Consider the following 16,170-nt stretch of genomic DNA (forward strand, 5'->3'; position numbering starts at 1 on the left):
AAGACTAGGACTCCTGCCACACAGCTCAAAACACTCTCTAAAAGGGAATTAAAGAGACACAGTGCCTGCAATCCTTAAAAACAATAATCCCAACTGCCAGAGAGAAATCATGTACCAAGGAAACAATGGCCTTTAGAGCTGGACTGTCAAAGTCAACTTTTAAAGTCATGACATTTGCACCTGGAGAATTAATATAACTCATTTTTCCCAGAGACCAGAAACAAAAAATCTGGCTTTTGACTCTCCTTTGAAAGTAGTGACTTAAGCACTAGCAAAGCTTTTAACTCAGAAAGACCACATATACTAATGATAGCTATTACACTGTTTTATTCCTCACTGTTTTCTTGAAATAATACTTCAAAGCTGTGAGTTACAAATATTTGTTAAAGCAAAGAAACTGAACCAAAAACTCCATTTCCAAATAAATGTGAAAAAGTATTGCCTGGAGAATAACTTTTAACTCTGCAAGCATCTTGTCTGGGGATACAGTCTCAAGTTGTGCTGGGGGAAGTATAGGCTGGATGTTAGGAGGAAGTTCTTGACAGAGAGAGTGATTGGCATTGGAATGGGCTGCCCAGGGAGGTGGTGGAGTCGCTGTCCCTGGAGGTGTTCAGGAGAAGACTGGATGAGGCACTTAGTTCCATGGTCAAGTTGACTGGTTAGGGCTGGGTGCTAGGTTGGACTGGATGATCTTGGAGGTCTCTTCCAACCTGGCTGATTCTATGATTCTAAGGCCAAAGCAAGCAAGGTGAAACTGCAAGGACTCTTACATACCGTTTGTCATGACAGGTATTTTTTCATCTGGCATAAGCTCTGTTAATTTAAAATTATGTGTTTGCTATGTATCTATACAAGGTGTCAGCTCCACAAAACACAAAATTTTAAATGCAGAACTGATAAATCAAAGCAAGTAATTTACTGAAAAGCCCACAGGACAGAACAATTTCCAGTTTTAACAAAACAAGACACACTATTTGTCACTAACAAGAATAACATTTTCTTATGAGAATAGTTAATTTTTTTTTCTTGGGGGGAATGAAGAAAATGGTCAGTACCTCACCTACATCATCTGCAGATATTTGGATCTGCTCATGGATATTTATGAGCCTTGTAGAAACTCTGAAACAAAATTAGGTACCATGGCTAACCTAACGGCTTTGAAGCTGATATGGAAATGGAACTTCACAGGGATTTATTTTACATTACAATCCAGTTAAATAGCCTGCTGATGTATGAACTATGCAGCAGTCAGAAATTTAAATGTTCTACATACTGCAGTACCTGCCATGCTTTTTAGTGGTCTGGGGATGTTTCTGAGTTACCAATTTCATGATTGAAAGAGTAACAATAAATTAGCATGATCAGTTAGGATGATTAAGACTAATCAGAAAAAAAGCAAAATACAGAAGGATTTTGAAAAGCAGGATTAAAATATAGTGGCACAAGTGACACCAGTCAAAAATAACACCAGTAAGAGCAGTATATTAGAATAGAGACATATACATAAACTATGAGCATGTAAAATGCCCATGTATGTACTTAAAAATACTGCAACTAGCACAACTTTTATTTGCTCTTCTACAAACCTTGGAGTATCCCCCAGGCTGAGCAGGCCACACTCACTGCTCTCACAGGAAACACCTTCTTGCTGATACACAACTAAAATATTATTCTGAATAGAGAGGAAATTTCACCTTATCTCTGTAGAATTACCTGAAATACCTGCTTTCCAGCTTTCCCATTGCCTTCTTTCTGACTCTTGTTCAAACTAAAATGCAAAAAAAAAACCAACCCCACAATTGCATCCAGAGCCCTTCTCATCTCAAATTTAATGGGGAACCATGAAAACAAAGCTCCACAGTTTTCCTTCATGCATCTCCTAATGTAAGAACATTCCCCCTCTACTCTGCCCTGGTGAGATCAGAGAGATAGGAGGATGATTTGGGGACTTGAGGATCTCCCCTATGAAGAGAGACTGAGAGACCTGGGACTGTTTAGTTGGAGAAGAGAAGACTGAGAGATCTCATCAATTTCTATAAATACCTGAGGGGTGGGTGTCAAGGGGAGCGGGCCAGTCTCTTTTTGGTGGTGAGCAGCAAATAAGACAAGGAGCAATGGCTGCAAACTTGAACAGAGAAGGTTTCACATCAACATGAGGAGAAACTTCTTTACAGTGAGGGTGGCAGAGCACTGGAACAGGCTGCCCAGAGAGGTAGTGGGGGTGTCCTTCTCTGGAGACTTTCAAAACCCATCTGGATGCACTCCTGTGTGAACTACCCTCGGTGATCTTGCTTTAGCAAGGTGTGCTGGTTTGAGGCTAACTGAAATATTTTAATGAGAGAAAGTAGGTCATTGGTTGTAAAAAGAAAATAATGATGAAGCCTGTATCATTCATTGGTTTTCTGAAAAACAAAATGTAAACAATTTGTCCCACTTTGTTCTGGGACACTGCCTCTTTTAGCTTCTCCTTTGCTCTGCTCTAATATCCTCCATTAACCTTGGCTCACCAAGTAAGTCTGCTGGTTGTTTTGGTTTCTGTCTGGGATGGAAGAGAGATAGAGAGGGACTTTGAGTTCCTTCTGAGCAGTTTCTTTGTCTGAGAGGGAGTTTGAATTTTTGTATTATTTCTAATTTGTATATAATTGTAAATGCTTGTAAATATATTGTGTATATATGCTTGTAAATTTTGCTTTGCCATAAATATAGCTTCACCTTACTTCCAAGCCATCTGAGCTGGTCAGGTAAATTCCAATAGTGGAGGGGGAAAGTTCCTAACCCATCACACAGTAGGGTTTTGTCCTGGAGTCCTGTATACCCCAAAATTCCCCTCCCTCTGTGGTTTGGAGAAGAAAGGTATGAAAAACCTGTTCCCCACCCTGCCCTGCAGGCACGGAGTGGGGGAGCAAAGGGCCCTTACAGCATGAGGGGTGCCCATGCAGTGCCTGCGCTGGAATCAGGCTGGGATTGGCTGTGTCCTTCATGCCTAAGGAAGTGGTAACTCTGCTCTTTGTCTGGGGAGGGTATAAATATTGGGGACTTCCCACCTTTGGGGTTCCAACCTTGGAGTTCGTTCCTGCCTGAGCATCCGTGCCTGCCGGAGAGTTCTCCCCCACCTCGCCTGGCCTGGATACAGAAAGAGCTCCAAAGGACTGCTACAGCCATTAAGGTCCTTTGTGCAGACCTGAGTACCTCTTAACGACCCTCCTGCAGCTGCTGAAAGAGAGCGAGAGGGAAAGGCCATGGGACCAAGTCAGCCTGACCGTGAGTTATTTTGGCTCAGCTTTATTATTAAGTGAGAAACGCTATTCATTAATAGCTAAAGCCTTTTCCAACTTCTGACTTCCAAAATAGTCAGATTATCGATGGCATCCTGTAGATCTTCTCAAGGAACTGCATCTGGTAATTAAAACTAAATTAATTTCTGTATATAGTTTTGGGGGCGGGTTTTGGGAAAATAAAATAACTCTATTTTTGTATAAAATTCCTGACTCGGACACATTAATTCCCTGCCTCCACAACACTGCCTTGGGGTTCCCACCTAAGAGTTCTCCCCCCCTGCTTGGATAGTTCCTGCAGAAGGAGTCCCCTGGCGCTGCGAAGGACAAGCTCCTTAGGGACAGGACTGTCCCTGCTTTGAACGGCTTCCCACCATAAGCACTGCCTTTATGCAGCTTGATAGGCCTTAACAAGTCCCAGAGGTCTTCTGAAAGAGAGCGAGGAGAAAAGCGTCTGGACTGCCCTTTCTCTCAGCCAGCCTGGCTCACCTGCGAGTAAACTTTTGGCTCAGCCTGATTAATAGTGGGGAATGCTATGTTTAGTAGCTTAGCCTTTTCCAACTTCTGTCTTCCAAAATAGTCACATTTACCTATGGTATTCCTGTAAGATCTTCTCAATCTAAGTGAACCAGTTAATTAGAACATGAGCCAGCAGTGTGCCCAGGTGGCCAAGAGTGCCAGTGGCATCCTGGCCTGCATCAGGAATGGTGTGGTCAGCAGGAGCAGGGAGGTCATTCTGCCCCTGGACTCTGCACTGGTTAGACCACACCTTGAGTACTGTGTTCAGTTCTGGGCCCCCAGTTTAGGAGGGACATTGAGATGCTTGAGCGTGTCCAGAGAAAGGCGATGAGGCTGGTGAGAGGCCTTGAGCACAGCCCTATGAGGAGAGGCTGAGGGAGCTGGGATTGGTTAGCCTGGAGAAGAGGAGGCTCAGGGGTGATCTTATTGCTGTCTTCAACTACCTGAGGGGTGGTTGTGGCCAGAAGGAGGTTGCTCTCTTCTCTCAGGTGGCCAGCACCAGAAGGAGAGGACACAGCCTCAAGCTGTGACAGGGGAAATTTAGGCTGGAGGTGAGGAGAAAGTTCTTCACTGAGAGAGTCATTGGACACTGGAATGGGCTGCCCGGGGAGGTGGTGGAGTCGCCGTCCCTGGGGCTGTTCAAGGCAGGATTGGATGTGGCACTTGGTGCCATGGTCTAGCCTTGAGCTCTGTGGTAAAGGGTTGGACTTGATGATCTGTGAGGTCTCTCCCAACCTTGGTGATACTGTGATACTGTAAATTAATTTCTGTATATAGTTTTGGGGGCAGGTTTTTGGAAAATAAAACAACTCTATTTTTCTGTATATTCCTGACTTGGCCACATTAATTCCCTGCCTCCACAACAGGTTTGACTCAATGACCTCTGGAGGTCCTTTCCAACATTCTGTGATTCTGTGATTCTAAAGCTCAAAGCTAACAATTATGACAGGTAACTTGTGCTTCTCATCCTTTTAATTCCAGCTTCACACAAAAATGCAACTGGTTCTCTCTCTGGCTTGTAGAATCCTCAAGAACAGCACTACTAAGGCTAGCATAATAGGACTTCAAAAATCAAAACTGTATTCAGCAATGTTAGAATGTTTCATTACATTTTACACCTTAATACTGCAGTGTGATAAATAATATTCATGGGTTTGGATAATCAGAATGAACTAGGAGTCAAAGTCTGGGCATATTGTTTGCTGCCTATTTCATCATTGCTGTGTTTGCTTTCTGGAAGAGCTCTTTAGTAACACTGATTATTATTATCACTGATTATTATGCAGTCAGCTTCCCATTCATGAGACAGTGCTGATACAACGAATACAAATCTCTATCCTCTACCTCCTGGGGGAAAAAAACATTGAACAGGTTTCTGAAAACACAGCTCGAAAATCTGCATGAAGCTCTTAACGATTAAAAAGAGGCATCTGCATGACATGCAAGCTACCTGAGAAAGGTGGCAACAGTAGATTGTTGTTTCATTTGCATGTCAATATCCTCTCTCAGTTTATTGTTCTTGGTGAATCTCAGAGAGGCTGCAGATGCATGGAGCCAGAAATGTGACCTTGTCTCCCTCTGAAAAGACATGCTTTCTGGTTTTATGGACTCATTTTCAGAGTCCATCTGAAAACAGGCCAAGTCATGTTTCTCTGTTTGTATTATGTGGTAATATGATTAGCAATTATACTTCAGTGCAGAACATGAGTTTTGGACAAAAAACTAAAGGAAGGAAAAGTGCACTGAAAACTCATAAAGTGGGGTTGTGCTCTTTTACAGAAGTGACATGGCCACAACTCTGCCATGCCTGTAATTTTCCAGTAGACCTGGACATGCTGATTTATTCTCATATCCTGTTTCTGCAGTAACATGCACAAAGACAGTAGTTCAGTGGCAGGTGCACGGCTTCTGTTTTCTGGACACAATGATGAATGGAAACTATAAAGGCTCTGAGCAGACCTGCATGAGAGTTTCAATCACTTATAACAGCATCTGCTAGGGTCTGGTCAGGTCAAGTTAATTTACAAACCAGAGAAAGCAGGACAACAGAAATATACAGCATAAAAACAGAGCACACTTTAATATGAGTCATAGTTCACATTCAGTATGTTTGAACATACATTTGCACATGGCAAAAGCACGTGGCTAGTTCTGAACACATCATAAATCCAGAGTTCTGAAGGCTCAGTTTGAACTGCACTTCTTGATACCTCAGAAATCTGATTGTGGGCAGAGTCCAGAAGCAATACAGAACCTCGCATTGTCCAGGAAAGGGTGCTCTCTCACCACTGTCAACAGGGGCTCCATCTTCTCCTACATTCTCTGTGACACTACTGTCTCTGGCTATCCACAGTAAGTGCAAGCTAAACTTGAGGTGAACTATCTTATCCAGAACGAGCTAATCTTAAGTAGGAAATGTGGTATCTATCAGAACAAAGAAAACACCATCCTATAAATAAACAGAGAGGCTTGCTAGCTGACTGTGAGAACAATGCTGTTGGAGAAAATATGACAGCTGCAAAACTTTGGTACTTCATTACCAGAGCCATACCTGTCTTTTGGTCACAGTGCCATCCACAGGATCTATGTACTCAAAGCTGTCTGTTCTTTCCACACTGTAGATATTGTTGCCCACAGCAAACTGCTGATGGCTGAATGACTTGTCAGTGATCAAAGCTTCTAGGTCTCTCATTATGAAATATGCTGTTCTGGGTTCCAGTGCTTCATAGTCAAACCTTGCACAAACATAAAGAAAGTAAACCCAAGAATTAAGTTCCTTACAGCGGAGGAAAGAGTTCTGTGAACAGCTGAGAAAAGAGTTCTGTGAAAGCAGATAAACACACACAACTGGCAATTGGATCACTGAAGTGCTGATTGCAAATTCAATGAACCAGTGCAAGCGTGCAACTCCTGTGCAATTTGACCATCATGTTCTACACTGTCCACTTGACTCTGAGTCAAGAGACATAATTTAGAAAATTCCAAAGTAGCACATAAAATGTCATCAATCTTTTTGAACTAAGGACGCAGTAAGTGCAGTGCTCAACAGCTAAATGAAATAAAGAAAACTCTGCTACAAATTCTGAGGAACAACCAGAGCTAAAGGCCTCACAGACATGTGAATGTCTTTGGATTAAGTCTATTAGGAGAGAAAAAAAAAAGAGAGAAAAGTAAAAGATAAGATGTAAGTGGCAGACAGAATTCACTCTTTCGAGTCTTAAATAAAAAAAGTAAATGTTCTAATCATGGGAGGACTTCTCCTGAATTAAAAGTAGGCATAGTTCCAGTTCTCATTAAAACACTGTCACATAGAAGTACATACAGAAGCAAATCCATGAGTAAATCTTGCTGTGATTTTCTTTGTTTTTCTTTTTCCCCCAACACCATGTAAGCAGCTACACGTAGAGATTCCACAAGTAAAAATTAAAATCTTTCCACCAGAAAATTCAAATACTCATCTGCTGCAAGTGGCAATACATTCTGCTCCCTCAGTAAGTAAATAACTTCTGCTGCAGCTTTTTTTATTAGGGGAAAACCTGCTAACAGAGCGGACACAGCAAACACATACCAAAATGCAGCTGAGCACAGCTTGCATGGTTGTAGCCAAATTTTCCTACCAATGGCATAAGTTCCTGTGTCTTTTCCTTGTTTTCCTTACCTGCAGTAGTAGTGCCGGCCAAACTTTGCCCAGTGATCCCTGACAATTTCCTCCACACTTTGTTTTCGAGCTGCTAGGATCGAGAGCCAAACTAGCACAGCCCACAGTCCATCTTTCTCACGAAGGTGATCAGACCCTGAGGAGACATATGTAAAACACATTATTTGGTATCACTGACCATCAGAAAACAAGGTAGGCAGGTGTCTCATTTACCTTTGTATGTCACAGAACAGCAAGCAACAGTACTAACCTCATCAATTCTGATATCTGCCAGACAGACAATCAGAACTGATGTTTAAAATGTGATTTGTTCATATATGACAAAGTCTGTACTTACAAGATTAAATAAAGTTATGCAGAAGTATTTCAATTGAAATGGTAGTAGTAGCAGCATTTTCAACGACGCCTCCTGCTCACTGACATACAGGGTGTTTTCACACCTCTAGTACTGTTTCCCAGAACTAAGCTAGATATGCAAACCCTTGGCTATGAATCAGAACGTTCTGAGTTACATGAGTCAAGTTCCACAGCATCTCCTTATCTTTTCAGATGTTCAAATGTCAAGCTGCAGAAAAAAGAATCTTCCCATTCCATGAAAAAGAGGATTTCCAGAATGCTCATGACCTCAGGATGAAAAACAAGAGACTACAAAAATATTTTTGGATAAAAAGTAACAACCTGAGAACAGCATTCCTTCCCCTTTCTGTATTTCCCCATAGTTCTCAGTGCTAAAGACGTTTGGATGCTCAGATGTTTAGCCCTTCCTAGGTCTGTATTTGTGAAACAATGAAGCCTAAGAAAAAGTTTGGAATACTCTACAGGATTTAACATGTACTCTGAGATATGGGAGGCACAGGTTCTGAATTCAAAAGAGCACAGACTTGATCTTGCACTTCCCACGTTCAAAGCCAAAATGACAACTTGCAATGATAGGTTGCTCTGGACATGTAATGTGTATTTCTACAAAGCAAAGCTCTGTCTGTTAAAACTGGAACCTATCGAGGGGCCTGGAGCACAAATCCTGAGGAGAGGCTGAGGGAGCTGGGGTTGTTTAGCCTGGAGAAGAGGAGGCTCAGGGGTGATCTTATTGCTGTCTACAACTACCTGAAGGGGCATTGTAGCCAGGTGGGAGGTGGCCTCTTCTCCCACGTAACCAGCAATAGAACAAGGGGACACAGTCTCAAGTTGTGCCAGGGTAGGTATAGGCTGGATGTTAGGAGGAAGTTCTTCCCAGAGAGAGTGATTTCCTATTGGAATGGGCTGCCCAGGGAGGTGGTGGAGGCACTGTCCCTGAAGGTGTTCAAGAAAAGCCTGGATGAGGCACTTTGTGCCATGGTCTAGTTGACTGGCTAGGGCTGGGTGCTAGGTTGGACTGGATGATCTCAGAGGTCTCTTCCAACCTGGTTGATTCTATGATTCTATGACCAGCAAAAAGTTTCCATGAAGTCAGCACTTCCTAGCAAAAGACTGTTTCATAGGAAGACTTGTGGTCATTTCAGCAAATGCCCTCATCTTTTTGATAAGTTAGAACCATGGCAGTTAGAACAGTGGCAGTTATGTATCTCACCCAGATTACAAAAACAAATCACAAAGAACCATGCATGACAATTAATTCAAAGTAAAATCCAAGAGATTTGTCATTCAGTAGGTACTGATGATAACTACATAAGCCAATAAACTCCAGAAACTTCAAGAGATATCAAATATTGCTCTGGCACAGTAATACTGCATCTGATTGATGCCTGTTTGCTGTGATTTTGTGAGGTTTTTGTTTGTTTGCATGTTGTTGGAAATCCTGTGTACAAAGCAAGTGTAGTGTTTCTCACGTTTCATTTTCTCTATGAATTACCTGCTGACCAGAGAGGCAATCACTTGGGCGACCTGCAACCTTAGGGGATGCTTAGCAAAGTCCTCCAAAGTCTTAGGTTGGAAACACATTCTACGAAATCCTCCCTCTCCTCCCAGCTCTCTCTGTTCCCTAGCTGAGCCCCAGCTGCTGTGAAAGCACAGAGTGCCAACTAATTAGCAGTAAAAAAGGCAGGATTATTTATGAGCTTTGCAAATAGCTCCAGGTAAAGAAGCAGCAGGGGGAGGAAAATGTCCCTCTACTGACAGCCCTTTGGACAAGGAGGTCCACGTTTTGTACTCCCTCACTGCAGTAACACACTAGATCAGCAGAGGGATGCCTTCCAGAGAACTCCAGCAATGTGGACATGGTTGCAGGCAAAGCAGACAGCACCACTGCAATCACTGTTACTGCTGCATCCAAGAACACGTTCCCAGAAAATGGCGCAAGTTTCTGCCACTGACATCAAACAGAGTCCTAGAATAGCGCTACCCCTTCCCACCTGTGTCCACTGTTCTAGTAGCAGCAGGAAAAGCCACTAGGCCACCACAGGGGCTGGGGACTCCCTAGGCTCTGGGAGCACTGGAGGCTCCCTAAGGCTGGCAAGGCAGGGCCCAGCAGCTAGAGATCATCCTATCACCTCAACTAGGAGCAGGACAGGCTATGAGGCACTGGGATAACTCCAGAGTTTTGGCAAGAAAGAAACTTACTCTGCAATGTCTGTGAAGATTCCCAAAGGTTACTGGCTGGATGTGATGAGGCCTTGCCTGCGACTCACCTGCCTCCCTCCCATTTGTGCCTATTCATGCACTTCTTAGGTTCAGACTCAGAAAGAACCTACTTCCTCCAGCATCTTCCACATCTGTGCCTTCATAGAGTCATAGAATCAACCATGTTGGAAGAGACCACCAAGCTCATCCAGTCCAACCTAGCACCCAGCCCTAGCCAATCAACCAGATGCCTGCCTGGCAAGGGGATGGGCTGAGGATAGGCCAGTATGTGGGACCATGGGTAGGTAGAGACATAGATAAGCCCAACTCAGGGGGACCATGGCTGGGAAGGACAGGGCTGTGGGGACTGCTGTGAGCCAGCAGTCCTGGCTCACCGGAGAGGTCCCAGGAGACTGGAAAATGGCCAACGTGGTCCCCATCCACAAGAAGGGTCGGATGGAGGAACCTGGGAACTACAGACCTGTCAGCCTGACCTCAGTGCCAGGGAAACTGATGGAGCAGGTTATCTTGGGGGTGATAAGAGCACACCTGAGGGATGGCAAAGGGCTCAGGTCCAGCCAGCATGGGTTTAGGAAGGGCAGATCCTGCCTCTCCAACCTGATCTCCTATGATCAGGTGACCCGCTTGGTGGATGTGGGGAGGCCTGTGGATGTGGTCTATCTGGACTTCAGCAAGGCCTTTGACACTGTCCCCCACAGCAAACTGCTGGCTAATCTGTCAGCCCATGGCTTGGATGGCAACACTCTGTGCTGAGTTAGGAACTGGCTGGAGGGCCGGACCCAGAGAGTGGTGGTGAATGGTGCCACATCCAGCTGGTGGCCAGTCACTAGTGGTGTCCCTCAGGGATCAGTGCTGGGCCCCATCCTCTTTAACATCTTCATAGATGATCTGGATGAGGGCATGGAGTCAGTCATCAGCAAGTTTGCAGATGACACCAAGCTGGGGGCAGATGTGGCTGGGTTGGAGGGCAGAAGGGCTCTGCAGCAAGACCTTGACCGCCTGGACAGATGGGCAGAGTCCAATGGGATGGCATTCAATAGCTCCAAGTGCAGGGTGCTGCACTTTGGCCACAACAACCCCATGGAGAGATACAGGCTGGGGTCGGAGTGGCTGGAGAGCAGCCAGACAGAGAGGGATCTGGGGGTGCTGATTGATACCCACCTGAACAGGAGCCAGCAGTGTGCCCAGGTGGCCAAGAGAGCCAGTGGCATCCTGGCCTGCATCAGGAATGGTGTGGTCAGCAGGAGCAGGGAGGTCATTCTGCCCCTGGACTCTGCACTGGTCAGACCACACCTTGAGTACTGTGTTCAGTTCTGGGCCCCCCAGTTTAAAAGGGACGTTGAGATGCTTGAGCGTGTCCAGAGAAGGGCGACAAGGCTGGTGAGAGGCCTTGAGCACAGCCCTACGAGGAGAGGCTGAGGGAGCTGGGATTGTTTAGCCTGGAGAGGAGGAGGCTCAGGGGTGATCTTATTGCTGTCTACAACTACCTCAGGGGTGGTTGTGGCCAGGAGGAGGTTGCTCTCTTCTCTCAGGTGGCCAGCGCCAGAACGAGAGGACACAGCCTCAGGCTGCGCCAGGGGAGATTTTGGCTTGAGGTGAGGAGAAAGTTCTTCACTGAGAGAGTCATTGGACACTGGAATGGGCTGCCCAGGGAGGTGGTGGAGTCGCTGTCCCTGGGGCACTTCAAGGCAAGGTTGGACGTGGCACTTGGTGCCATGGTCTAGCCTTGAGCTCTGTGGTAGAGGGTTGGACTTGATGATCTGTGAGGTCTCTTCCAACCCTGATGATACTGTGATACTGTGAGCTGGGGATTGGTCCTGCTGAAGCATCACTGGGGCAGGGTTTGACAGTCCCAGCCAGGGCAATGACATGAGGTCCTGGGTCTTAGGCAGAACTGCTAATCTCCAGAGGGCTGGGAAAGGCTCTGGTGACATCAAGCTTGCCAAGGTTGCTCTGTCTTTAACCTGCTTGCCTCTCCTTTCATCCTTAGCACAGAAAAATTCTATTTAACTTAAAAAGTTATTGCTTCTGATGACATTATCAGCAACCCAAATGGTGTGTCTCAACAGATACCAGCAAGAAGTGGAGAACACAGTACTGAGATAAGCAAAAGCAACCCAGAGGCCAAAGTCTGGATTAAAACCCCAAGTATTCCAGAATCAAAAGGTGACAATTAAAATGTTAACACAGAGGCAATAATTCAGTGTGCGCCAAATAAGTGTTTCAATTTGTTATTCCCAACAGAAAGAAAAAACCTGAGATTTGTCAGTGCATGTTTATTCTGCTCTTCCATTTCTGTGCCATATCCATCAGCTAGGTTACTATATGCACATATGGTGCCCCACTTAGTGCCTTTTACCCTTTCAGCAAACTAAAATCACAGATTCACACAATGTTAGGGGTTAGAAGGGACCTACCCCCCTTGGCAGAGCAGGATCACCTAGAGTAAGTCATACAGGAACACATCCATGTGAGTTTTGAATGTCTTCAGAGAAGAAGACTCCACAACCTCTCTGGACAGCCCATTCCAGTGCTGTCACCCTCACAGTGAAGACAGTTTTCTTTATGTTCACATGGAACCTCCCATGCTCCAGCTTCCACTCATTGCCCTTTGTCCTATCACTGGATTAAATCTTGGCTCCATTGCCATTCACATATTTATAAACATGAATGAGGTCACCCTTAGTCTCATCCAAGCAAAAGAGACCCAGCTTCCTCTTTTGTCATATGGCAGATGTTCCACTCCCTTAATCATCTTTGTGGCTCTACACTGGACTCTTTCAAGCAGTTTACTGTCCTTGAACTGAATAGCTCAGAACTGTGTGCAAGGAGGCTGTGTGCAGCCTCACCAGGACAGAACAGAGGGTGCGGAGAACCTGTTTCAAGCTAACCACAACCCTTCTAATACACCCCAGGATGACATTGGCCCTCATGGCCACAAAGGTACATTGCTGGCTCACTGAATCACTGAATCACAGAATGTTAGTGCTCGGAAAGGACCTCAAAAGATCATCTAGTCCAAACGCCCTGCCAGAGCAGGATCACCTATACCAGATCACACAGGAATGCATTCAGGTGGACTCTGAATATCTCTAGAGAAGGAGACTCCACAACCTCCCTGGGCAGCCTGTTCCAGTGTTGTGTCCCCCTCACAGTGAAAAAAAATACCTCATGTTTCCATGGAACATCCTATGCCTCAACTTCCATTCACCGGCCCTTGTCCTGTCACTGGGCATCACCGAGAAGAGCCTGGCTCCATCCTCCTGGCACTCACCCCTTACATATTTATAAATGTTAATGAGGTCACCCTTTGGTCTCCTCGAAGCCAAAGAGCCTCAGCTCTCTCAGTCTCTCCTCATAAGGAAGGTATTCTACTCCATCAATCATTTTTGTAACTCTGTGCTGGACTATTTCAAGCAGTTCCCTGTCATTCTTGAACTGAGGAGCCCAGAACCAGGCACAATATTCCAGATGTGGCCTCACCATGGCAGAGTAGAAGGGCAGGAGAACCTCTCTCAAACTACTAACCACAGCCCTTCTAATACACCCCAAAATGGCATTGGCCTTCTTGGCCACAAGAGCACATTGCTGGTTCATGCTCAATCTTCCATCCAGTAGGAACTCCATGTCCTTTTCCCCTTCACTGCTCTCCAGAGCAGGTCATTCCCCAACCTATACTGATCCATGGGGCTGTCCTTTACAGGTGCAACACTCTACACTTGCCCTTGTTGAACTTCATTAAATTCCTCCCTGCCCAACTCTCCAGTCTATCTAAGTCTGGCTGAATGGCAGCACAACCCTCCGGTGTGTCAGCCACTCCCCCCAGTTTTGTGTCATCGGCAAAACTGCTGACAGTGCACTCTGTGCCCTCATCCAGATTGCCGATGAATATATTGAATAGTACTGATCCCAGCACTGACCCGTGAGGGACTCCACTAGATACAGGCCTCAAACTAGACTCCCTCCCATTGAACTCAACTCTCTCACTTCTTCTCTTCAACCAGTTCCCAATCCACCTCACTACACAATCATCCAGACCACATTGCCTCAGTTTAGCCACAAGAATGTTGTGGGAGACAGTGTCAAATGCTTGACTGAAATCAAGACAAACCACATCCAATGCTCTATCATCAGTTATCCACCTGGCTATGTCCTCACAAAAGGCTATCAGGTTGGTTAAACATGAATGACCCTGGGTAAACCCTTCTGTTACTGCAACACAGTTAGCCAACTCTGTGCCATTGTGTTTTTCTTCTCTCTCTGATTCCAGACAGCCCAGCTGACATGGTATAACCTCTAGAGAGGGAGCTCATTCTGCTGCTTTAGGTGAGCTAACACCATTCTTCTTTGTTTCTGGATATGCAGAAGCAGAGCTGTCCTGTCCAAAGGAATTCAGTTTAAAGTGTCACAACTATGTATTCCTGAGATTGCAAATAGTAGAATCATAGACTCATATCACAGAATCAACCAGGTTGGAAGAGACCTCCAACATCATCCACTCCAAACTCCACCCAGCCCTAGCCAGTCAACTAGACCATGGCACTAAGTGCCTCAGCCAGGCTTTTCTTGAACACCTCCAGGGACAGCAACTCCACCACCTCCCTGGGCAGCCCATTCCAAAGGCAAATCACTCTCTCTGGGAAGAACTTCCTCCTAACATCCAGCCTAGACTTCCCCTGGCATAACTTGAGACTGTGTCCCCTTGTTCCATTGTTGGTTGCCTGAGAGAAGAGACCAACCCCACCTGGCTACAGCCTCCCTTCAGGTAGTTGTAGACAGCAATGAGGTCAACCCTGAGCCTCTTCTTCTCCAGGCTGTGCACTTCCAGCTTCCTTAGCCTCTCCTCACAGGGCTGTGCTCCAGGCCCCTTACCAGCTTCATCACCCTTCTCTGGACACATTCCAGTACCTCAACATCTCTCTTGAACTGAGAGGCCCAGAACTGGACACAGTACTCAAGATGTAGCCTGACCAGTGTTGAGTACAGAGGAAGAATAACCTCTCTTGTCCTACTGGCCACACTATTCCTCCTGGCTTGCTGAAGGCTCTCAGCAACCTCAGGATAACTCCCAATGCTATTTTAAGTAGAAACATCCAATGTATTAATGAATTCTGGATTCTGTTTAAGAAGCCAAAGCAGCAAGAGACAACAGAACAGAGGATTCAACAAGTATTTTTCTGATTATCCCATTACATTCAATTTGTCTGTAGTAAGGGAAATTACAGTAACTGCAGCTGCTTAGACAAATTAATGTCAAAGTAATTTGTAACATATTTCTCCATATAGCAGTAGCAAAAGTTATTTTTTTACTACTGCAACAGACAATTGCTAGAGCTGGACTCAAGAGTAAACAATCTGGGAAAAACTCTCAGAGCATGTTCTCATTCATAAAGTACTCATCTTAAACAGGCTTAAATCGAAGTAAAGCCTTGAGAGGCAGTAGCCTGAAAAACAAAGTAAGATTGTGTAAAAATGTTCATATTATGATTTTTCTGATACTGGGAAGCTTGGGCATGGTGGTTGCCTTCTACATGTCTTACTCTGTATCTGGGATTTTCTTTGTATCTCATTCACTTGGTATCTGAGACAGAAAGCCCTGAAGGTCATATGAATGAATAAAACATAACTGCTTTTTCCCTAAAGTAGTCATCCCTGCCCTACTCCAGCATGTTCTGTAAACCTGATTTTAAAACAAAAATCTGGCTGAAGCGATTATGCAAACTCATAGTAATAATTTTGTTCATATTTCAAGTCCTACAGATTTATCATCCAACAATCTGAAACTTGGCATTTTAGGCAAATGGAGATCTAGGAACACTGTGAGCTGTTCCTTTATTAAAGATGATAAGGTTGTTTTAGATTTCTGTTACTGTAACAGGTATCTCTTTTAAACAGATAACTGAAGTTTCATCTCTAATAGAATCATACAATCATAGAATCAATCAGGTTGGAGGACACCTCCAAGATCATCCAGTCCAACCTAGCACCCAGTCCTATCCAGTCAACTAGACCACGGAACTAAGTGCCTCATCCAGGCTTTTCTTCAACACCTCCAGGGACAGTGACTCAATCACCACCACCCTGGGCAGCCCATTCCAATGGCAAATCACTCTCTCTGGCAAGAACTTCCTCCTAACATCC

General features: G+C 45.0%; 1 protein-coding gene across 2 annotated transcripts in view; it reads right to left on the minus strand.

Moving 5' to 3' along the window:
- PGM5 (phosphoglucomutase 5) overlaps positions 1–16,170 on the minus strand; it is a 123,047-nt gene that overhangs the window by 44,970 nt on the left and 61,907 nt on the right. For both annotated transcript variants that reach the window (XM_064176447.1, XM_064176448.1), the window contains exons 8-9: positions 7,453–7,588; positions 6,346–6,529 (exon numbers count right to left, since the gene is read on the minus strand). In XM_064176447.1, coding sequence (XP_064032517.1) covers positions 6,346–6,529; positions 7,453–7,588 — 320 coding nt within the window. The remainder of the gene's footprint in view (positions 1–6,345; positions 6,530–7,452; positions 7,589–16,170) is intronic.

Source organism: Pogoniulus pusillus, chromosome Z (genome assembly GCF_015220805.1).
Source record: "Pogoniulus pusillus isolate bPogPus1 chromosome Z, bPogPus1.pri, whole genome shotgun sequence".
In the NCBI taxonomy this organism is placed as follows: domain Eukaryota; kingdom Metazoa; phylum Chordata; class Aves; order Piciformes; family Lybiidae; genus Pogoniulus; species Pogoniulus pusillus.